The sequence below is a fragment of the Amblyomma mixtum genome, chromosome 8 (genome assembly GCF_055824585.1).
Source record: "Amblyomma mixtum isolate Tamu chromosome 8, ASM5582458v1, whole genome shotgun sequence".
Classification (NCBI taxonomy): domain Eukaryota; kingdom Metazoa; phylum Arthropoda; class Arachnida; order Ixodida; family Ixodidae; genus Amblyomma; species Amblyomma mixtum.
In genome coordinates, this window is record NC_143019.1 from 73,706,078 (window position 1) to 73,729,687 (window position 23,610).

General features: G+C 48.7%; 1 protein-coding gene across 5 annotated transcripts in view; it reads left to right on the plus strand.

The window, feature by feature from the left end:
* Positions 1 to 23,610, plus strand: part of LOC149333011 (uncharacterized) — a 167,797-nt gene that overhangs the window by 91,936 nt on the left and 52,251 nt on the right. For all 5 annotated transcript variants that reach the window (XM_089558536.1, XM_089558539.1, XM_089558537.1 and 2 more), the window contains exons 2-4: positions 17,016 to 17,158; positions 18,730 to 18,835; positions 23,146 to 23,309. In XM_089558536.1, the coding sequence (XP_089414662.1) occupies positions 17,016 to 17,158; positions 18,730 to 18,835; positions 23,146 to 23,309 (413 nt within the window). The remainder of the gene's footprint in view (positions 1 to 17,015; positions 17,159 to 18,729; positions 18,836 to 23,145; positions 23,310 to 23,610) is intronic.

The window sequence follows — 23,610 nt, forward strand, 5'->3', positions numbered from 1 at the left end:
TGAGAATTTAGAACTTTTAAGAAGCGTTGTTTGGGAGCGCTAGACAGCTGCGGATTTCGCGGACGAATTGTACTCAGTTTTCTTGACTTCAAGGATGCAGCGGCTTAGTCGGTCTACGTATCACCTCTTCCTTCTTTCAAAGGATCGGCCATTAATTTAGCACTCTGGCGGGGGAAAGAAGCGATAGCGGCTGCTGCGTGCAGGCAGGGCTAACGTTCTGAAGCACCCCATTGGTTGGAAGGTCGCCATGGAGGACTGCTCTGGGTTAATTTTACCTGTGATGCCTTCGCCCAGCCTCCTCCGAATGGCTGGGATTGCATCCCGAGACCATGCACTCAGCACCCCAAGATAATGACCACGAATAGCGAGAGCTGCGCTGCCTTTGTCCCCAACTTATCAAAGCGTCCACTCCCTGGTTCACCTTAATGGCATCACCTTTAACTAGGGAATGATCCCCACAGTTTTCGTTTCGACACACCGTTGACACCCTCAAGCCTGAAGGGAGTACGACATACCACTGCGACTGCTACAAAACTTTCCACGGAACTTAAGGGCCAGTCAAAGCTTATATGTACAAATAACAGCGCACCTGCCCGCGATGTCACACAAAGAAAAGAAAAAGCGACGAGTCCCCCAGTGTCAAGACTAGCAAGGTCCTCAGAGGACAGCCGGATCTCGTTGACTCCACCAGCGGAGATCAGGAGGGAGAGGCCGCGCGGCTTCAAGAGCTGCCCGGGGCCTAAAAGAAACAAAGCGACAGGCGCGCCGCCGCTCCGACAGCGCGGCCCCATCCAAAGCCGAGCCGAGGCGAGCCGCTCCCGACTGTCGCGGGGCGCCTTCAGGTAGCCGCGGCTACCTACGCATGCCTCGTTTAAAGCGATCGAACTGGCCGCCTCTCCGCTGCCTGCCGAGGCACTCCCTACGCATGTGCTGCAACAGCAGCAGCAGGACACATACGAGAAGGAGAGAGTACAAAAGCAACAACAAACAAACCGGGCCGCCTCCGGAACGCAGGGAGTTCGTTCGGAGGCAAGGCCCATGAAGATGCTGCGAGCATGGCTTTAGAAACACAGCGGCGAGTCCTTACAAGACTGGCGAGCGCTGCTGCAGCAACAGCCGGGAGGAGGAGGACTCTCTTTCCCACCAGCTCTGCTCCCATCCCTCCCAGACGCCTTCCGCAGTGCTTCTTGCAACAGCTCGCATCACAAGAGGTGTGGCATGCATTCCCTTCTGTGCTTTTTCTTTCCTACCGCTGTGTGGCGGTGCAGCTCCTGCCATCCTGGTAGCATCTGCCCTTCCCTCTCTTCACTGTCTCTCATCGTTTGGGCTGCATCGCAGGAAGCTCTTCTCTCCTCCTCCTCAATGTCTCCTCTCCCTCACCCTCGGGCTCCGCTGCTACGCTTCTATGAGGTAGCCGTCTAGAAGACGGCTATTCGCTCTCTTTCCATCGTGCATCTAGAACGTCAGGTAGGCAAGCGGAGGGCAGCTGAGCCCCTTCCAGCACCCCCGTTCGCGCGCGTTGCTTTCTTTTTCTTCGTCCTCTACTTCGGTACCCCGGTCGCCGCCATTGCGGCCTTGCGGGAGAGAGCGAAGGCAGCCCTCCGAACGATGACGACAACGGCCAAAGTCCTGTCATGGCGGGTCGGTCGCATTGCTCCACCGGCTTCTCCTCCGATGGCCGCTGGGCAGTCAGGGGAGGGGGGGTGAACTGGACCCGGCTTCTGCTCCCTCCGCTCCCTCTCACCGAAAACGCATTGAGGCGAGCGCTTCTTCTTCTCGTTTCGGTTTGCTCATCGCCGAAGATTGGCCCGTTTTTCTTTCTTCTTTCTTTCCCCCTTCTCTCTCTTTCGCAGCCTCGTATAACTCATCGTCGTTCTTCTTTTGTTTGAAGCTCGTCCTTTGATTTCTGCGGCTCTTTGCTTCTTCTCTGACCGTCGCCGGCCGTTCAGTGTTGCTGACCCCTTAGATTGGAGGGAGAGGAGGAAAGACAGAGGAGAAGGGACAGCGGGAGGCGTTCGGCAGTGGGAAAGAGAGAACGTAGAAGAGCGAGGGCCGAAAAACGGGCGACCGACGAAACGAGAACCGAAAGTAAAGATGCAGCGAGTTCTCCTGCAGCGAACGCGTTCTTCGGCCCTGCCCCCTAAGAACTTAGCCGCGTCTAACGCGTACCTGAGAAGGAGGAGGGGGTATGTAGGGAGAAGAAACACGCGATGCTTCTGTAGGGGGGCTGGAGAGGGGGGGGGGGGTCGCAGCCAAAAATCCGGTAGCTGCGAGTCGTCAAGGACGTGCACCACCAAATTAAAGTAGCGCGATCATCTCGCGGGCCCGTGCGGAGGACGTGGAGAAGCGATGGGTAAAAACACGCAAGCACGCGAGGTTATGGTAAAAGGCGAGGGGGAAAGCGATGACCCACGGAGAAAGGAAGTGCTTGATGTGGAGGAGAGAGCGTTGTAGTAGATAAGGGGAAGAGTGACGGAGGGGAGCTGGCAGGTTATAGAAGAGACCGGCTGCGCCGTGGCTTCTGTGGGCCCTCCGATGACGTCCCCTCCCACCTCGGACTTGTCTCTGCACTACTGGGTCTTTTGCTCCCTTTTTGGACTTCAGACTCTCCCAGCGCCTTTTCTTACTTCTCAGCTTCCGTTCTGCTGTTATTGTTTACGTCACGAACTCGTTGTTCAACGGTTCATCTGCTTTTCTGGAGTAGTGTCTGGAACCCGCGCGCAACAAGTGTTCTGTGCTTTTTTCCCTCCGCTCTTTGGGATGCTCTCTACCAAGCATGACCTCGTTGTCTTGTCAACGCATGGTCGCTCTTCGCACACCGGCTGCGCTGGGCAGTTGCCGGGAATGCTTTCCCTCAGTTTGTTTTTTGGCCGCATCACTCTGTAGCGCTGCTGTCTTATCCAGTCTTCCATGAAAGCGAAGGGAACAGAACAAAGTCAGGCCGTTCCCACGTATAAGAGTGAGCGGTCTGCTGGCTTCTCATCGTCAGTCGCTGAGCTTCCAGACAAGCGGCAACAGACCTTGGGGAGAAAAAAAAAAGCATGTCACTTGTTCGACGGTGTTCTTACCGCCTTGTTGCGTTTAATTAGCGCGCAACTACAAGTCACTACAAGGCACTAAGAGGCGAACAATAAACCCTTCTTAAAGTCTTCAGTGTCCTTGCCGTAGCATGCTAATTATGTAAAATGTACTACCAACTAGGCCTAATTGCTACTTTGCATGTACAGCCTTTATCAGAAGTTTAGAGCCCAGGGGGTTTGCTTCTAAGTCGTCGTGTAGCGGGGCTTCTGTAACATTCGTGGTAGTCCTACCCATTGGAGAAGACAGGACCAAAAATCTTCCGCCCGCCAGGAGATTTTGATTACTAAAGATGAATTACAAGCCACGTAGTGTGGTTCAGAAGCAACCCCCATGGACTGTAAGCTTTTGACAAAGCGTGTACTTATTTCTCACAGCTTGTTGCCACATTTCCCAGAGTTCCTTGGTTACACCAGTTGGGAAACTGAGTCGAAATACGGGTATGGCTTTCGGCTGTTGCCTGGAGATTAGAAAACGCAGGGGCCGCTTTTGAAGCGCAACAAGCCACTGGCATAGTTTCATGCAGTTGCATGTAGAGAAAAAAGTAGGCGCTGCATTGCTCATTGGCCACAGGAAACGGAATTTTTCTCTAGGAATACCTTTAATTGACGCAAGGCTTAATTAAAAATCGCCTTTCGAAGATCAGAGAGTAGACCTCTGAGGCTTTGTTATTGCAGGAATGCTATTCTTTTAGTTTTCGAGATAATATTTTTTGCGATAAATAATAGGGTTCACGGTGCAAGAACCTGGCAACAGTTTCTAGATCATGGGATTCTTGTCGCTACCATCATGACCCCTATTGTGATTGAGCCGCCGCGGTGGCTCAGTGGTTATGGCGCTCGGCTGCTGACCCCAAAGACGCGGGTTCGATCCCGGCCGCTGCTGTAGAATTTCGACGGAGGCGAAATTCTAGAGAGCCGTGTACTGTGCGATGTCACTGCACGTCAAAGAACCCCAGGGTCGAACTTTCCGGAGCCCTTCACAACGGCGTCCCTCATAGCCTGAGCCGCTTTGGGACGTTAAACCCCCATAAACCATGACCCCTATTGCCACAAATATTAAGCTTATAGGCAGCATTCCTGCGTCATTTTAAAAACCAGAGTGTTTATAGAAACGCAAACATGTTCTAAACAAAACTTCTCAGCGCTTATTGAAGTGTTGGTCATAAATTTTGCGTTTCTTTTTGCGCAAGAATTCTCGGTAGTACCATGACGACGCATGGCGAGAAGGTTAGCCCACTCTTTCCCGCGCTCTGTTTTCCTGTCTCTAGCATTCCCTCCTCCTCTCTCTGCCTCCTTCCCCTCGCCCTGGCTTCGCTAATCTTCTCGAGGGATAATATACGACGCCATCGATGATGGTCCCATGGCTGCGAAGCCGCGGCACGTCGGTTGTCTTATTACGCTCCCGGGACGGCAGATTGAAGGGCGTTGTCCTCGCCCTTTCCCCTTGACGAGGGGTCGTCGTCGGCAAGGGTTGGGCAAGAAAGACACGACCGGAGAAAGAATGGGAGTCCTGAAAGGGCGCCCGAGGTGATCGAAGAACACTCGGGCGAAGTGTCTCGCAAGACGAAGTGTGATCCGCAGGAGCAGTTCGATGTTCAGGAGTGACAGCTTGCGAAAGTCGAGCTCTTCAAAGGGTGCGATGCCGATCCAGCTTTGAGCTCAAAAATTTGGTCTTTTCACTTCACTCTAGCATGCTGGGGCGATGTTCGTGGAATCCTAACTGCCGTTTGTGCATAATACCTATACACTGATTCGACCAGAATTTATTAGCGTATGCTAGGAATAAGAGCATTGGGCAAACAATCACTACAAAAACGCCCGTAAGACAGAGAGAGACTTTAATGAATACAAGAGAGGTCTGCTTGGTTGCTAGCCTGTCATGCTACTCCAGGTGAGCGTCACAATCACTACAAAAACGACCGTAAGGACTTCACATACGGAATTATGGGAATATAGAGTTGATACGACATCAAACGTATATGAAAATTTGTACGCTTTCCTTTTACTTACTTATTATTTCCACATCGTTTCTGTAAGCTTTCCAAATGCTTTTTATATCGTGTGCATAATGCCATGCGGAGTCCATGTTAGTTTTGATTTTTCTGTTCGTGCTCGCATGAAGACGGCGGGTTCCATATTTCCATTTGGGACATACAGAATATATGCGAAGTTATGCTTATAGTCATAAGGGACGTTTCAGCAGAGATAGCACAGGCACGGCATAATGTGCTTTCGACCCACCAAGGATTGACACAGAAACAGTATAATTTGCCGAAGTTGAACACTACAAAAGGGAAGATTGTACTAACATACATTCAGCGATTGCTCTTGTTTGAGTTATTTTTCTTTAGGTGCATGATTTCTTTATGCTTTCTCAACTTTTATAGGCTGGAGTTAGAATACATTTGGATATTGAGTGAGGTCGAAGCTTCCTCACTGAAATATCTCTTGAGAACCTTCCTGTTGTGAGGCCCATTTTTTGAGTGCGTAATAATAAAGATCATCAGTGGCGAGAGCGTTCTGAAGTAGTCTTTCGAAGACACTGACCTCAGGTGTACGCCACTGGGTTTTCAAGGAAAAATTTTGACTTTAGGATGCAGATAAGCTAGTTTAAAAGCTAGTTTAACTCTCGCGCTGCCTTTCATCGAGACACGGAAGAGACTTTTCGCGCGTGATGCTTCGTAACCGCATATCGGACCCGGTAACCGAACAGGGATATCGATCTAGCGTCACGGCAACGCGTCAGCTGTTCGCTCACCACCAAACCAGGCAGCAGCCGGTAGAGATGTAGTAGCACGAGCCTTTCAATCTTCTGAGCGAACCTCGCTTCTCTCGAAAGAAAAGGAAAAGAATGAGCGATGTGATGCAAGACGGCGTCGATGATCGACCCACTCTCGGCCGACTTCTGACCCAGGATGATGCCTCTCCAGTTTTTTTTTTTATTTTTCAGTGTTCACTTTGCTTTCTTCTTGAGTTGTGGTGAGAGGATTTAGGCTGACAGCATCCCGACTTTTTGATGCGTTGTAGTTTTATCGCTTAAATATGCGTTTTTTGTTGCTTTCATGAATCTAGAGCAGCTTCTTTGTCCAAGAAATTTTAGTGGCTCGCCGAGGTCTGCTAGCTTTCATTTTGCACGGAGGGTATTGACGGTCGGTATGCGTTCTGGAATTTTAACTTTTGCTGCGCACTTAATCACTCCATGTATTTTTGTAGAATGTGTACCAAGTCCAGGATTCCTGGGGATCAGTTTTATTTGTTAGGGAAGTTTGGAGCATTGTAAGGTACTTTTACGAAGGTTTTGAATGTAACGGTTCGTTCTTCCGACGCGCAGCAGAATCGTTCTTTTAAAGTTTGTAGAAAGAGCGTTAGAAAGAGCGTTAATTAGCAAATAATTGCAAGACAGCCGTGGGGACATGTGAGGATTTATTGTTTGCTATAGTGTAATCACAAGTTATATGAAAATGTTGCATGGACAAACAACTTTCCGTTAAAAAGCGCGTTTGTCCACATTTTGGGGTATGCAATAGACATCCGCTAAGGTAGCACACTTTCAGCTCCGTTACGATGGGGACGACAATACTGCGAAACAAGTTAGCATCATTGGTTCCTGTCAGACCCAGCAGCAAAAAGAAAATACCGATGAGATTTAAACTGTGCTGCCCTAAAGCTAAAAACAGAGCAATGCTGTTCACGCTTGTTAATGCTGACACGCACACGCAGTCATACATTTCCCTTCTGCGTGTCGCTCTCCATCTCAGGTTGCTCCCCTTCCTTTATGTAACGCACCAAGACGGGTTTTTAACAAGAGGGTATGATGATGACGGTGAAATAAAAATGAGACTAACCATCTCCGAAGTCACCCACACAATTCCTTTACTTATTCACTAGCTGATTAGCTTGCTCGCTTACTCGTCGTCACTAGCCGCCACTGACGTCGCAGCTGACAAAACTCTTTAGGTGCCCTTAATTAAGATAGATCCCCTCCCTGAACACGCGCCAGGCCCCCTCCACGCGTGACTCCCCGTTCGGCAGGGTGATCACGTTGTCCGCTGAGCATTCGTCACGGGCCTAAAGGGGTGAACGGACGCGACCGGCAACCCATGCATTGGCGGCCATGGCAGGCCGGACTTGGCAGCTTGCGACATCGTGGATGCCTGACACAGAAACCGGCGCACTTATCAGACACATTGACATAATGTCTGAATCGTTTTCAAGTCAGTACAGCATGATCACTTAATGTGCGACGAATGCGGACAAGCTGGTCACTTAAACGCTGACTAGACCGGACTGCATGATCACAGAACCAATGGCTAATTCGCTCAACATGCTCACAGGATCGTTGACCAATCTACTCGATGATCACTTAATCGGTGATCGATCGGTTGAAGTGATCACTGAACCGGTGACCAATGTGCACAAATGACCACTGAATCGGTGAACAATCCACTGAGTGATCACTGAATCGGTGACCGGTACGGACAACATGCGCACTGAATTAGTGACCAGTCCGGACAACATCCGCTCTGAATCAGTGACCAGTCCGGACAACATGCGCACTGAATCAGTGACCAGTCCGGACAACATCCGCTTTGAATCAGTGAATCAGTGACCAGTCTTGACAACATCCACTTTGAATCAGTGACCAGTGCGGACAACATGCGCACTGTATCAGTGACCAGTCCGGACAACATGCGCACTGTATCAGTGACCAGTCCGGACAACGTGCACACTGAATCAGTGACCAGTCCGGACAACGTGCACACTGAATCCTATACCGCTTAACTTGCTCGCCAGTCTGTACCCCATGGTAATGTAAAGTATTTTAATATCCCGTACTATGCGTCCTTTACTATCCAGAACAATGTTTCACTGCATTTTGCTTCCCTTTTCTATACCACGCGTTGTTACTCAGCATTTCACTGTTCTTTACATTATTATACTGCTGTGCACTGCTTTACCCGACCTTACACAAGGGTACAGCAGGCGGCATCATTTCGGCGGCGACGATGAGCCGGACTCAGCTGCCGCAGCAACAGCAACAGCGGCGGCGAATAACGCATTTCGTCGCGAATCTGGGGCGAACGAACGCGGGCGAAAACCGGCGTGCCCACGCGGCTCCTCCAGCCTTCACCCTTTAACCCATTGAGCACGCCTGACCCGGCACGATCGGCCCCGGCGAGCCTAGGAGGAAAGCAAGCGGGCATCCTTGGCGGTGGCGGGAGGGCTCAACGGCCTGCCTGCCTCGCCAAGAAGCACGCAGCCGCCGGTGAAGCGACGGGGCCCCGCGATATTTCGTTTTTTCTTTTCATATCTCTTCTTCCTCTCGAAAGGCCGGTTTCCTCAGCCCGGGCCGCGAAATCTTCGGCGCGACCCTCTTCGAGGTCGTCAGACCGTTCGAAAGCCGCCAGATTGAACGGCGATCGCTGGTAATGCAATTGGACGTCGTTTCGCGGCTGCGGAGGAGCGCTGAAGAAGGGATGGGACGAAAGGGAATGGGATGTTCGGATTACGGGCGGAGCTTTTTAGTCGCGGTGAATCTTTATGATGCGATTATAGAAGCACGTTCACGACGCCCGTGCGTACGCCCGCTGCTTGCTCGCGCGAAGTTCACGCAAGGGTGAGGATTTCGAATGTGGCACACATCTTTGTGCGCGCGTTCACGGTGGGTCTATGGCAGAGGTTGATATCTTTAGAACTTGCGCTGTCTCCCTCGTCTCCTCATCTCACAGATGTGTGCCAGAATTACCTGGCGGTAAAAGCCGAGCTGTGTATATATCGCGTATTCTGCCGCAATACTCTTTTGGGTCGGAATAAGGTGCGTGGGGTTACTTTATCTCCAGTGGTCGACTTGCAACTCTAGAAAGACGAGCTGACCTGAACTCCACTGCATGATTTCACCCTTTTTAACATCATGCGCCTCGCATTTTATCTGGTTGTGCTTGTGTAATGGTAATAACAAAAATGATAACGCCTATGGTATCGACACGAACAGTGGATCCCTCACCCTAGCGGCAATTGCAATAGTTGTAGCTAAAGAATGGAAGGTAAGCACACAAAGACTAGGGCTGGTTTGTTTTGCGAATTTTTTGTGTGTGGTGCAAGAAAATAGGAGCGAATTTCCTGCTGACAGGCCATTCTCGCATTTGCCTGCCCGTAACTTGGGGTATAAGACCAGTTGCTTTTGCTCTATGGTCAGCGCATTGTTGGAGGTATGTACATCGAAAGCCAATACGCAAGGTGGCCACCTGTGTAAGTTATAGGCATATCTTTCGAGTGACTCATTGCTGGGCAAGTCGATTATGAAGCATCGTCGTTTACGGTGGGGGGAGACTTCGGAAGTAGTAATAATAAAATTTTCTACAAGTGTTGTGCAAGCTAAGTTAACAAAATTTGGCAAAAATAGAGCACAGAAACAGTAGTTACATACAGGTTTGAAATTTGTAAAAGATGTTCACAATTCATCTATATATTTTATTTTTATTCTGAACACTTTTGCTACTTTTTCTCCGAACTGGCTGGCTACACAGTGCTGAAATCAGCTCGGCAGAAAGACTCGGTAATGTTAAACACCTGTAGCTAGAACTTTTAGCCCACTGTATGCTACTGTTATTTACTGCTTCTGCTCATTATTCGTGCCAAGCGTCGTTGATGTAGCTTCGATTACACCATCGCAACAGGATATTACTTGTTACTTCTGTAACAAGGAGTTCAATCTCAGTAGTCTCTGGAATCGGGAACCGTGAATGGAACACGTCTAGCGGTCGTTCTACGTAAGGTCATGCCCCACGTTAAGCGTCAACGCTCGAACGACGCTCAGGTACAGCCTTTGTCAAAAGTAACCAGGCTGCACGTTTTTGTTCTCAGTCGTATATTAAAGCTATTATGCCAGCCCTCAAGCTCCAAGCCTCTGTAAGATAAGAAGAAACCCTGTTCTCACCTTCAAAGAACTTTTTGATCTTTAGGGAAGCCGTGAGGGCTCTGTTATACGAATGAGAAGCAAACCATGGAGCCTGGTTACTTTTGACAAAGGCTGTACGTGTGAACCTTGTCTGAAGTAGATCTGCAACCTGTTTGTGACGATTTTTAACATGACTGCAATGTCGCGTATTTGCAAGTGCTGAGGGAGCCGAAGCCAGTCAGGATGCTTGTGCGAAGTGTTTTCCTCCCATTCCTTATTCCTTATTTTTAAATAAAAATAAAACAGTATTCATAAATAAAAATCACGCTGCGAACAAAGTTCGGGCTTTTCCTAGGACAGAATAATCTTAAACGCAATCTTGCAGTACTGGCACTCCGTGGACAAGTATAATATCTTTATGCAGATTTCTACTTGGTATGAATAAAATGGTAATTAGCTTTGTTGCTCTCGCGATTATGAGGTCGCGATAGACGAAAGGGAGCGCGAGCTTTGACTCACTGTTCCACGATAAACACTGCATGTTCCTTAAGGGAAAAGAATCTGCCTCTTTGGGAAGGACAACTTTTGGAAATACAGAAGACGTCGCATATAAGTGCTGTTAATATCTATTTGTCATTGCAAGTGACTAGGTATGTTAGCGTTAGTTTCTGAAAGTGGACACCTCAATCTGCCATCTTTGCGATGCGAGGATTTAAACTTGGGGCGATTGAGTTGTTGGGAACTAGATCAGTCAATCCCTATGAACCGCATGAGCTTTGGTTGGTACACTAAAACAACGCAACAAAGAAAAAAATTGACAGCATATGCCTGAAAAATATTGTTCGAAACGATATTGTTTCCTTAAAAGGCGTGCTATAACTTAGGATTCCCAGAATGAAATGTGATCTTAAAGTCACATAAATTGAGCAGTCCTAAAAAAGTTTTTTCTAGTGCTGGCTGTACAGGTCAGCGTACTTCTGCATCCAAAAGGCACCCAAAAAAACTGTGTTTTCGAAGGAAAGTGAACTGAACAGTATGACGGACTATCATGTCAAATAACTCTGGATTTCACACTAATGTTGACCATTAAGAAAGACCTCGATTTATTGAAGAACACGGGGAAGGCGCAATTAAGACGGTTGGACATATGCAGCTGGTGCACAACTTAATTATTATCTTCTACCTACTTACTTTCTCCTCTTGATCCGACCCGGCGGGGTGTGTCAGTCGCTATAGGACGCTCGACTACTGATCCAAAGGACCCGGGTTCAATCCCGGCCGCGGTGTCCGCGTTTCGATGCAGGCGAAACGCAAAACGCACCCCAGTGCTGCGCGATGTCAGCGCACGTTAACGAATCCCAGGTGTTCGAAATTATTCCGGAGCCCTCCACTACGACGTCCCCATAAGTATCCGAAACTATTCCGGAGCCCTCCACTACGTCACCCCACAGGTGTTCGACATTATTCCGGAGCCCTCCACTACGGCGTACCCATAGCACATCTGTCGCTTGGGACGTTAAACCACGCGATTTACAATTTCTTTCCTTCTTGTTCCTCTCAAGACAAGTAGTGACTGCGACGAAAGCTATTTCCGCAGGAAACTCGTCGTCGAAAGTCGCCTCAGCGCTCTTCAGATGCTTTTCTGTGGATTCCCTCACTCGCTGACTCGTTCGTTCGTTCCTTCCTTCACGTTCCTCTGCCCTCCGTTCACACCTGCTGCAAGACACCCCGCCATTACAGCCGCAAGCGGGAGTCGTCGCGTGTCGGCGCGAACTCTCCGCATGACTGCGCCCCAGCGCAGCCGCGCTACCGCAACAGCAGCAACGACAACAAACAAAAATACGTACTAGCAAAATAGCGAAAGCGAAGCGACGCTCCTGGAGGAGATGTCGACGATCCCGTCGACCCCCCCCCCCCCCCCCTCTCCCAGCTTCGTCGGGTTCGGCTCACCGACCGAGAGAGTGATCGCTCATGGATGCCGGCGACGATGACACTCGTCAGGCCCAATCGACGGAAAAAGTACCGAGGGAAGTTAGTGCGCGGGGGGGCAGTTGTACCTCATCATTCCTTTTGTTCTTTTTTTGGTTGTTTCTGCTTTCTTTACTAGTTAGTTGCAGCTAGTCGAATGCGAGCGTCGAAACGAACGGAAGCAGCTCATCATCGCAGGGGCGGTGAAAAGACTACGGCAACGAAAAAAAAAGAGAAAGAAAAGAAACACTGGAGGGCTGTAAGATGACTGGAAGTGGAAGAAGTAGAAGAGGAATCACAAAACAGGCAGTCCTCCTCGTCGCAACAACGGGTCGGCAGTGGAAGCGACTTGCTGCTGCCGAAGAGTAGCTGGTCCGCGCCGACGGCACGCGAAACTCGTCCGACGGGTTCGTTCGTCGTTCATTTCAAGTCAAACGCCCTCCTCCCCTCTTCACCTGCCCTGCACCTCCTCGTTTCTCGTCTGAGACATCCAGCGCACGTGTGTTGCGGCATGTTTGTGTTTCGTCGTTCAGCGCGGACTGCGTCGTCGAATGGGCCCAAAGGCTGGCTTCTATTTATTTTTTTATTTATACAAAATACCTACAGCGCCCCCACTGGGGCATTGTTGTAGGGGGGGGAAACATCAAAGAAACAACAGATAAAAATACAGTAATTGAGGCAGATGATGCAATATACTAAGAAAACATGTGGACTATAGGAGTAATGGCAAAAATGAAAAGAACGTTGTAGAAACAAAAACACGCCCGCGACAGACACGGAGAAAACGACAATTAAAATACAGCACTCTTTTAGCAAACACAAAGCTAGACATAAAAAAGATCGTTGTAGAAACAAAAACACGCCCGCTACAGGCGCGGACAAAATGAAACTCAAAATACAGCACTGTTTTAGCAAACACAAAACTAGAACACAATATACCAGGATAGGAGCTATTGCTACACTGATACTGACAGTCATGTTAACTTAATACAGTCGTAATAATAGGTGGTTTTGCAAAGCAATGTAAAAAGATGTAAAAAGCAATGTCAAAAGAATGTAAGAAAATGTAAAAAGATCTTCCTGAGCACAGCGTTAGGTTGCAGTGATAATCATGTTTAGGATTTTTGGACAAAAATTTTTAATACTGGAATTTTATAAGCTACTGTTACGGAAAGTTTATTGGTTTATGGGAGGTTTAATGTCCCAAAGCGACTCAGACTATGAGGGACGCCGTAGTGAAGGGGTCCGTAAATTTCGACCACCTGGGGTTCTCTAACGGGCACTGCCATCGCACAGAACACGAGCCTCGAGAATTTCGCCTCAATCGAAATTCGATTGAAAGTAATGGTCAGTATTGCCTAAGCGTTCCGAAATCTTTCTTTTAAAGTTTTCCCATAGCTCGCATCGAGCTGTTAAGACTGCCATGGAAAACCAACGTGGAATTGTTTTGACGATAGCAACAACGGTAATACCAAAAAGATTCAAGCCTGCTCACGAGAGTTATTCGGATATATTGCTTGTTACAGCGAAATCTTACAATATATGAAAAAAAAAACCTGCGTTCATAAACCCTTTCTCGTTAAATGTTTTTGTCCAGAATTATTGTGTACGTGGACAATGTACAAGATTCGTGCTGACGTCACCGCTTGGTAGCGGGATGAATTCCGCCCGCTCGAAATAACTTTTTCTCAGTGATCTTCACAGTCCATCGCTCAGGGGGTGATTTTGCCTCAAGTGAATTACAGCCCCTAATCGTTAGTGGTACGACATTTAAGTCTGGTTTGTGGACATGTAAGGCGGGGGATATAGTCTAAATATGTCCTGAAGAGCTCTCTATAACTGCCTAACTCACAGATCATATTGTTACTTAGTGCTTAAAAATTCAAGCAAATTCAAGCGACGTACTGCGTGAGAGAAAGAAAAAAAAGTTACATGAGGCATTAGAGTGATATGATTAAGCAGTGGTTAATACCTAATCATTACAGGAAGAGACCCTTCCTTGGAGATCCCGGCCGCGGCGGCTGGAATTTCTTTGGAGGAGAAATTGTAGAGGCCAGTGTACTGTGCGATGTCAGTGCACGTCAAAGAACCCCAGGTGGTCGAAATTTCCGGAGCCCTTCACTACGGCGTCTCTCATAGCCTTAGTCGCTTTGGGACGTTAAACCCCATTAACCAAACCAAACCAAACATTCCTTGGAGAGTTTCGCAGGATGCGGGAAGCATTTCATTGCAGCCCAGCTTCTCGTGGCCGACGAGCGGCCACTAGTTACCACGAGTGACAACAAATGACCAATCGGGCAATAACCCGACTAGCTGAGAACTGCGATTTCAAGTTTGAAGAACCTGCTTGTCTTTGTATTTGTTCGAATGTCAAAACGCAACAGGTTAATCGTTCCGAGGCAAGTGGTTGCTGCTTGTCCTGGCTACTTTCCTTGAAAAGTATCTATCACCTGCGCTAAAAGCAACGCAGTAAGAAACAAGAATGCTCTTCACTCTACGTCACGTACTGAACTGCCTGTAAGAGAAAAGTATCAATTCTCATTCCAGAGCTTCCACGATTCCCTGAAAGAGCTGTTTTGCACCTTCCGCACGTTTTCTGCGTTCGTTCGAAACCGGGTTTACATAAAAAAATGTACTTTTCGAAGCGAAAATACAACAATCGCAGGTGCAGATGTCTCACGAACGCGGAGATGCTTCTTTCTTAGCGAAGGACTTTCTGTTGGCTGTTCCGTGTTGTTTCGGTGGCTTTTAGGCTCTCAGCGGGACGCTTATCTTCCTCCTCCTCTTCTACTCGTTACCGGCCCGACCCTCCTCGGCGAGCAATCAATTTATCCCTCCAGCTTTCGCCGTACTGTCCAGTTCGAACCCGTACGACTGTGCTGAACTGCTGCTGTGGCCAGATGGGAGACCTTTAGGACACAGTAAGGCTGTTACAAAATGTTGCTGGTTTTGGTTAATGGTTAACTGACCCTCACGAATCAAAACTTAATTTACTGCGCGCTGTTAGACACGCCATAGGAGATGGCTTCAAGGTAATATGGACTACCTCTGGATTCTCTAACAGGCTCTGAATTCATAGTAGACACGGATGTGTGGGCCTGCATTCCATCAAGTGGGGTTTCTACTGAAATGCGCGAATTCGGGCTTGAGCGACCGAACGCCGTAGAGTCTCAGCCACCGAGGCGGAAAGTTTCGACCGTTTAGGGAGGCGCCTTGTTCTAAAGAGCGATTACGTCTGCATAACTTGGGGCTGAAACCGGAGGTTCTGAAACGTCTGTATTATCCCTAGATCTAACAGTATAACTAGGATAGCATGCTACATCCTTAAATGCCGCCGCCCCCAACAGCAACTTGACGCTCCACTACAAAACCTGTGAAGGGGGTTTGCCACTTTTTGATCACTGCTTCTTCATGGGTCAATACTATGATGCACTGACAAGGGATATGCTTGAAGCCTGTGCTATTGCGCGCAAGGAGACATCATGTGTCAGCAAAGTTTCACTCTCCGTGTCCCGCCACCATTTGGCGTATCTTAATTCCTGATCAACGAGCCCTGGTGGCTTTGCCTTTGAGGATGTTTTCCTCTTTTTATTTTTTCTGTTTCCGCGCAAGCCTTCTTCACACGTATTTACACGCATGCGTAGTAAATGCATCCAGTTGCCAGTCAGCACTCATGTGTGTTGATTCTCCGCTGACTCGTACTTTTGCGTCTTCCTCCGTAGTGTCCAGTCACCAACTCGCCCAACAACGAACCTTAATGCAGTTCCTTAACTGCGAAGAAAAGTCCAGTGAGGGTGTCTAAGACTCTGCGGGCACAGCATTGGTCAACGACGAAAGCTATGCTCTCATTAAATTTCCTGCAGCTTAGTACTTTAGGTAGGCGCCACTTCGGTACTTTGTGCTGAAGTTCTTGCAGTTAGGTACCTCAATAACTTAAGTCCCCAGTACAAGGCAATGCCTTGTGAGCAGTCAAAAACTACTTATCGCTGCACTATACTGCACTATACGCACAGAACGTCTGCGAACCTGCAACTAGAAAATTATACGTCGACCAGTCACGATCAAATTGAAACTGTTGCAGTAATTGCTGAATGAATACTGATCAGGTATTACCTGCCATATTCGATCCGGCAACGTACTAGGCAAATGTATTTCTGGTATACCTGATCTCCCAACTGCTTTAAGAGCCGCATGATCGATTAGGCCGTCCTCGCTACGTTGGAGGTCAACTGCAGCAGACAGTTTGAGCCTGTTGGCTGGCCCTTAACCACCACGTTTTTTTTCCTCTTTTTTTTTTGTCTTTGGCGTACTGATCGGGAAGACTCGCTTGAAGGGGAAACTCGATGCCCAAATTGCTCGGCGGCGTCACGCGGGCCCTAGCGGGGCACAAAATGAAAGATGCGAAAGGGTCGACCAGCGGACGGACCGCGCGGGTGAAATTGATTTAATAGCCTTCAGAATCTCTCCTTGCTCTCTCCCAATCACTCCTCCTCGCCATTGCCGGTTCTGCAGGCCGTCCATGGTCGGGCTATTTATCAGCGAAGCGAGCAAAATATCAAGACGTAGGCAAGCTTGTCCGTGTAGCGCAAGCCGCGTAGTCCAGCGTGGCAAAGTAGGATGCATCGCGCTGACCCCCCCCCCCCCCCCCCCCCCCCCCGCCTTTACCTATAGACTTTTTGGCTCTTGCTGCACTTATTTTGCTTCTTGAATCATTGTAAGTCGTATGCGTGCATACCCATAGGGGCCATGTTTAAAGGGCATTTTCTCATTTATTCAGCAGTCGCTTGCTTATTTTATTAGTCATCTGTTCAAGATAATTATGCATACACTTACCCCAGCTTATTTCGTCAAGGGCCAAGAAGTATGTGTTAACGAATGTTTTACGTTTGTTGAGTTTTACAACATCACGTGGTTTAGTAATCTTCGGACAAGTGTGTTGGTGCAATTTGTTGCTGTGCACGAAAAGGTTTTGTTCGCAGCATTAGCATGCAACTGATCAATTCAGTAACTTTCAAAGAATCCACTGCTAGAGCCCGCACCAACCGATCTGTGCTCTTTTTTTCGTGCAGGGAAGCTGCTCATCCAGAAGACTGCCGTGACGCATAACTCGGTGACGCTCCAATGGAGGATGCGGCAGTACCCTACGCCGTACCCTGGTGTCTTCTACACACCGCGTTACGTTGGATCCGACACGCGCTGGACAAACGCAGAGGTACCTTTTTTGGCTTCGTATGTTTACATCAGTACTCAGTCTTGGCGTTAGTGAATACCTTTAGTTAGTCGTAGCACAACTAGATGACTGTCCATAATACCATCTCAAAGGGGACCGGAGATCTACTCGAGTTATGCGTGGTGAGAATTAACGGGAAACATTTTTAGTGCCCTTAACGTTGACGGGACTAAAGCGCTGGTTCAGTTAAAGCGGCTGTTCTAATTAAGCGAGTTGGAGTTAACGAGAGTGCACTGTATACACTTCGATCACTTATGACCCATTATAGCCTTCGCTGCTGTTGCATTATAAAACTCCAGTTCACTACTCCTCTATATACTGCGAAACTCCGCGTTCACACCAAGCCCAGGAAGTCCGGACAAACGCTTCTAGTTTGGTTATCGGCCGCCACGAGTCTCGTGGCGCTAAACACACTAAATCCCCGAGAGAATGTCCAGTTTTCGGTAGCTGAAGGGGAGGAAGAACAGCGACTTCTGGTCACCCAGGCGGTCGACATGCTCGGCCTATAAATTATGGTCGAATAAAGGTCTTTTACTACTACTACTACTACTGATATATTTTATGGCCGTCAGAAATAGTCGGTTTGAGCGCAGGAAGTATTTCATAGGTCAGATTTTGCAGCGAGGAACAAAGGTCGACCATGATTATCATCATACACGTGAAGAACCTCTCGGGCCTCTCCAGTTTTTCAAAATTATAAGTTCAAAATATCCCGATTCGGTGACGCGGGGTTCGTTACTGGCTGCCAACAGTCGAACCTCGTTATAACGTAAGGTTTATAATGAAAAAAACAGATATAACGAAGGAGTGACGATTCCCCTTAGAAGCTCGGTCAACACGGGCTATAAATCGCCGACCCCCTTAAACTTCGTTATAACGAGTTTGAACTGAAGAGCTAGTTGCTGAATGTCCAGGAAATCTGGGTATGGTCCAGAATGCTGGCCCAGGTACGTTTCCAGGGGGCGAAATTTATTCCATTAAAGACCCGAAATGTAGGTAACTCCTGGTATATACTTTATTTTGTTTGGCGCTTTCGTATCTCCCCAATGCCGTTGCCGATAAGGTTCCAACTTACACCCCGGTGCAGCCGCCGCGGCGGCTATGTGGTTACGGCGCTCGGCTGCTGATCGGAAAGGCACTAGGCGAAATTCTCGAGGCCCGTGTACTGTGCGATATCAGTGCACGTTAAAGAATCCCAGATGGTCGAAATTTCCGGAACCCTTCACTACTCCGTACCTCATAGGCTGAGTCTCGTTGGAACGTTAAACCCCCATAAAGCGTAACGCAGTCTACATGTTCGAATTGTTAGGTCGCTGGGAATGTGGAACGTGAAAGGTACGCAATAAAAAGCAGTGCTTGAACGAAAGAAAACAGCGTGCATTACAGCATCAATGTCGTTTGAGGTAGGCAGTTCGCATACCCAGTCGCTCTGTGACTAACACCCTCAATGCAGGCTACAGTCTGTAATAGTCTAGCGTCCCGTACTATGGCGCGTATTATGGGCGTCTAACTGCGATAACATCTATTGCCCTATTTGCGTGTTTCAAATGCAGCCCAACGACCACTCAGTGACGCTGAAGAACCTGCGGCCAAGCACGGAGTACGTCGTCAGGATCATGCAAGACGGGACGCAGGAGATGATCGTCGTCAAGACGAAAGGTGAGGCTTCCCATCTGTGAATCATCATGTCCAAGTTGAGCACAGTCTCCATCAATCCTTTACAAAGACGAGAACACATCACGCTTCCTTAAGGGCAGCCAACTCTTTCAAGCTCTCTTCGAGGTTTGGACTATATGCGGCTAAGTGGTGTTCTTTCGTCGGTCCTGAAACGATGCGGTATAAAAAAAGAAACGGTCCCCGAATTATGGCCCTTCTTTAAAGCGAAGGAGCGACACGGATAGGTTAGGCTGAAAGCGAACTGGAATCACGTGACTACGCTGGCCACATCCTCCAGAGAGCATTCACTCTCCGCCCCAGCCGGATAACATTCTTACAGGAACGGAGACGAAGGCGGGATTTTTCATTTACAGCGTGCAGCAGCTACAACGTATACGTCGGCGAAGTAGTTCACCCGGAATAAATTTCGCCACACAGCCGCTGCTACGAAAACTTGGAGGATCAAGTGAGCCGCAGATCTCCTTATTACTTATCGCGGCACTACGCAGTTCCACACCTCTCGCCTCCGGAGGAGGCAGGTCTAGAGGGTTCTGCTGAAAGCACCACGCCGCCGTCTCTCACGCTGCATGTTCGGTCCTATGGGCCCGTCCAGACACCGCGCACTCGTATATCTCTCCGAGGTATACGGCTCTCGCGAATGGTGGTAGGAGAGACGGAGAAACAACAGCCTTGTTCGCGGCCCGACCGACAACGGCGCTAAACGCTCGCATCGCGTTCCGTCTATCCGTCCAGCACCTGTCGCACGTTCCGTCGGTAGTCGAAGAGAAGGGGATCGAGGTAGAGCCTCGCTTCATAACAGAACGTTCAGTGAGGAACGAGCCGAAACGAAGCCACGATAGGAACACTGCGGCCGCTTCAGAAGAGCTGTACAGACGTATACGACTAGAAGTGAAAAATACCCCGAGGAACTACATAACAGCTGTAGCGCTGAAGCCGGGGCAGGAGGAGGGTAAGAGGAATGGCGAAATGTACGGGGGACAGGGGAAAGGAGGGAGTGAGGCGGCATGTCGAGGGGGAGGGCCTCTTCCTTTGTTTTCGACTCAGGAGCAAGGACCCAGCGTGGAATGCTCTTAAAACACACATATTCTCGTCGGCGTTTTTATGTTCAGTTTGGCCCGTTCTATCCTCCTCTCTTCTATCTCTTTCTGTCATTGACGTCGTGGGTCTCAGTGCTGAGACACGCACGCTCTCGCCCTCACTTCCCATTCTTACATACTCCGTCGGCTCGCTCCCCGTCGGGCCCCAGCCATTACCCTCCGTCGTCATGTCCTCGTGCTGTTCTATCTTCTGGCTTCGACATCTTGTCTCTACGCTTCCTCCCCCCTCTCCCACTTTTCCCTTTCCCCCTCTCGGCTCGCGAAAAACCTTTCACTGTCGTCCTCATTTGTTCCTGTTGCTGCGAGTTGCGGCAAAGACATTTCTGAGAGAGCAAAGCGGGCCGCCCTTAGCCTGCCCTCCGTATCTATCGGCACTGCGCTCGAAGAGGTCTCAAGGTCAACTTCGACCGGCGGCGGCGGGAGGCTGGTCGAGGAGGCGCGGTGGCAGGTCGCAAAGTTTAGCAGGGAGCGCGGAGGGCTGGGGGCATAAATATTTCATTCAGTTTTATTCCCGCGTTTTGTACACGAGGAATTTCGAGTAGCAGTGGTGGGAAAAACCCGTCGTGAGACAGTTTGGCGGTGTCCGTATGCTCTTACAAATTGCTGGTAGGAAGCGCATAACCAAAGTTATCTTGCAAATCCGCACAGCTGATTTTTAATAAGCGGTTTTTTCTGAATGTGAATGCGCTTGTAGCGATGGGCGTAGAGCTGAACGACTCGTATCCACTCTACGTAGCTTTGTAAATATGGAAATACTAAAAAAAATACAGGTGCCGATATTGAGGGCTAACGTTGAGAGCTGATGTTTTCACGAACCTGTTTCTGCAGAACTTTCATGGGATTCAAGAGGTACTCTGCTACCCGCTGAATAGAATTAAATACGCCGAATTTCGATTAAATGAGTTACTTATGGAGATTGGTTTAGCAAAAAGCATTTGTATGTACGTGTCTAGTTGCGCGCGAAAGGCTGCCTTTTAAGCTATGACACAGATCATGCTGGTATGCAAGAATTTGCCATACACAGGATTTCACAAACGTACCATCTGTAGTGAAAAAGTGAAGGGTCCTTTTGTCTTTACAAAAGTAGTCTCATGGCCTTTGATTTTTGGACAGTTGTTTTTTTTTTGGGACAGACGACACCCGTATGGGCCGAAAATGTTGAAGTGAGCATGCTTTCCTGAAAACGAGGGACCGTTAAAACAAACTGATCTGGAAACGTTAAACTTTTTCTTGCTTGTCGGCGTGGTTTTCGATACTTCGTTTGTGGAGAAGTCTGCTCGTTCGAATGTATGGCCTGAACGAAAGGAAAGTGTTTTATGCACCAAACTATCACATGTCTTAACATAGACGTCGTCTTCTGTCTAGGCCATACCGCAAATGTGTGTTCATTAAGCCTGCAGTAAACCTCCCTGAAAAAGCCTCTAAGACTTTGATTTCTATTCGCGTCATAAACGCCAGCCTATTTTTAGCTCACCAATAGGATGTCTGTACAAAGGACGCCGCACGCTGACCAATGCTTGACTCAGAAAAGGACAAGTTGTTTTCTATTCGGACCCCAGTGCAGGGCTTCCAGGTAAAGCAAGAAAAAGGCTGAATTTGAACGAACCCCACGAAAAAAAAAAAAAAACTCGTAAAAGCGCCACAAAGCGTCTTCCTTCTTGTCGGCGCCGCACATCCAGTGGTGTGCACAGGTGAAACCTCTGGCACAGCCGAGAGAGGTAGTTGTCGGCGAACGCGTTTCTCGCGAAGGTCAGAAGGTGTGTCGGGTTACGCGTCCGTGCATTTCTTTCTATCTTTTCACTTTATTCCCTCCCATTCGCTTCTGGCTCGGGAGACGGTAAACCGGGCGTCGAGGTTAAGAGGCCGGTTTTTCTTACACCTGACTGCGAACACCGCTGGACTCTTCGCTTTGTGATCCTTTTTTGCACCTCCGCGTGCTCACATCGGCTCCTGTTTGCGAGGAGGTCCTCATAAAGTGCAGGTGCCCCTGGCTGTGTTCTTTTATGTTTTTTATTATGAGACAGCGTCCTTCGGTGCTTTCGACCTGGGATTTTCTATTGGTAACTTATTGCCCGCTCGCACGCTAGAATGCGGCGGTCAGGAAGAAAGAGAGAACAGTCTGTTTTCGTGTTCTGTTTGCTTGGTTTTGCCCCGCAATGAAAGGCAATGCGGTCGTTTAGAAAGCCGTAAAAGGAAGCGAAGGCTCGCCGTTTTATAGCAGCTTTGATGCGAAAGGAAGCAAACAAGTAAGGAAGCTGTTACCAGTCGTGGAAAAGAAGACCGCGTTTTTTTTTCTTGCAAATTCTGTGCTTGTTGGAAGGCTGGTACCCTTAGGGTCCAGCAGGATCAATCTGTCGAATAAATGAAGGGGCTCTCTCTCAAACTCAGAATAGCCGCAGGTAGGTTAGACTGGAACTGGAAGAGATTAAAAGGGCACAGCATATACCAAGGGCCCTGGATTGAAAGTGTGCTGGCGCAGTGTGTCGAGCTTCAGAGGGAAGTGCTTTGCGAGCGACCCTGTACAGAGCACGCCGAAGCACCACTAAGAACCTGCGTGAACGATCGCCTCTAAATCTATGCATAGGGGGTGAGAGTGGCTATCTCGCACAGGACAGGAAAGAACAGACGAGGGAAAAGAAAAAATAAGACAACTAATTTGCAACGTATCAGTCAAGCACAGGCAGCGGCTTTAATGGAATTGCAATCGGGTAAAGGCGGAAAGAACCGAAAAAAAGTGACACAAAGTGCTAACAAAGGTCTCTACACCGCTTCCTAGCAAACGGCTTTAATGGAATCGCAATCGGGCAAAGGCAGGAAAAGTTGAAAAAAGTTATACAAAGTGATAATAGAAGTCTGTACCCTCTATAACCGCCTGCGCCCTCTTGGACTAGCAGTCAGACGTGATTTTAACTTAAACGTGGTTAAGACGAGGTCCAAGATTAGATTTTTTTCGTCATTAAAACAAGCCCGCCAGCAGGAACTGAACTCTTTTTTTTTTTGCGTACGATTGAGAACGTGGTGGGGTGACTTGTGCACCAGTCCACACATTTTTTAAATACCTTTTAAAGGAAAAACTCCTGAAACTCAACGAAAACCCGCCAACTTGTTGCTAAACATGTTTTCATTTATGCTGTAAGCAACGTTCACTTTGTACTAATGTACTGCGTTCTGCTTGCTATTTGCTCACAACAACAGACATGCCGACGCCAGCCGCGGCCAAGGTGCTGGTCACTCAGGTGACTCCCAGCAGCATCGGATTGGCTTGGGACGACTTCAAGCTGCCCAGCTACGATGCTGGATACGTGGTCCAGCACAGGCTGTTGACAACCCGCGACGATGCCCCCTGGGAGCAGGAACAGGTAAGTTCGAAGCACGGCGGCAGCAGGGTTGTAGCTAATATTTGAACCTGTGTGGAGAAAAATATACACAAAAATGCATTGGTGGGAGCCACATTACACAGTGAGGAAAACATGCGTTCACTATTCAAGCTGTTCCATCGAGACATGATAAAGCGAGAGATAGTAAGGCAGGAGCGAAAGGCACTTTTCTGCAAGCACTTCATTTTGTTCCACTGGACGCCTGGTGTCCAATCTTTCATTTTCGTGAGTATTGTTGTTCGCCTTTGAAATCAGCCGTAACTTGCACGGATGCTGGTGCACC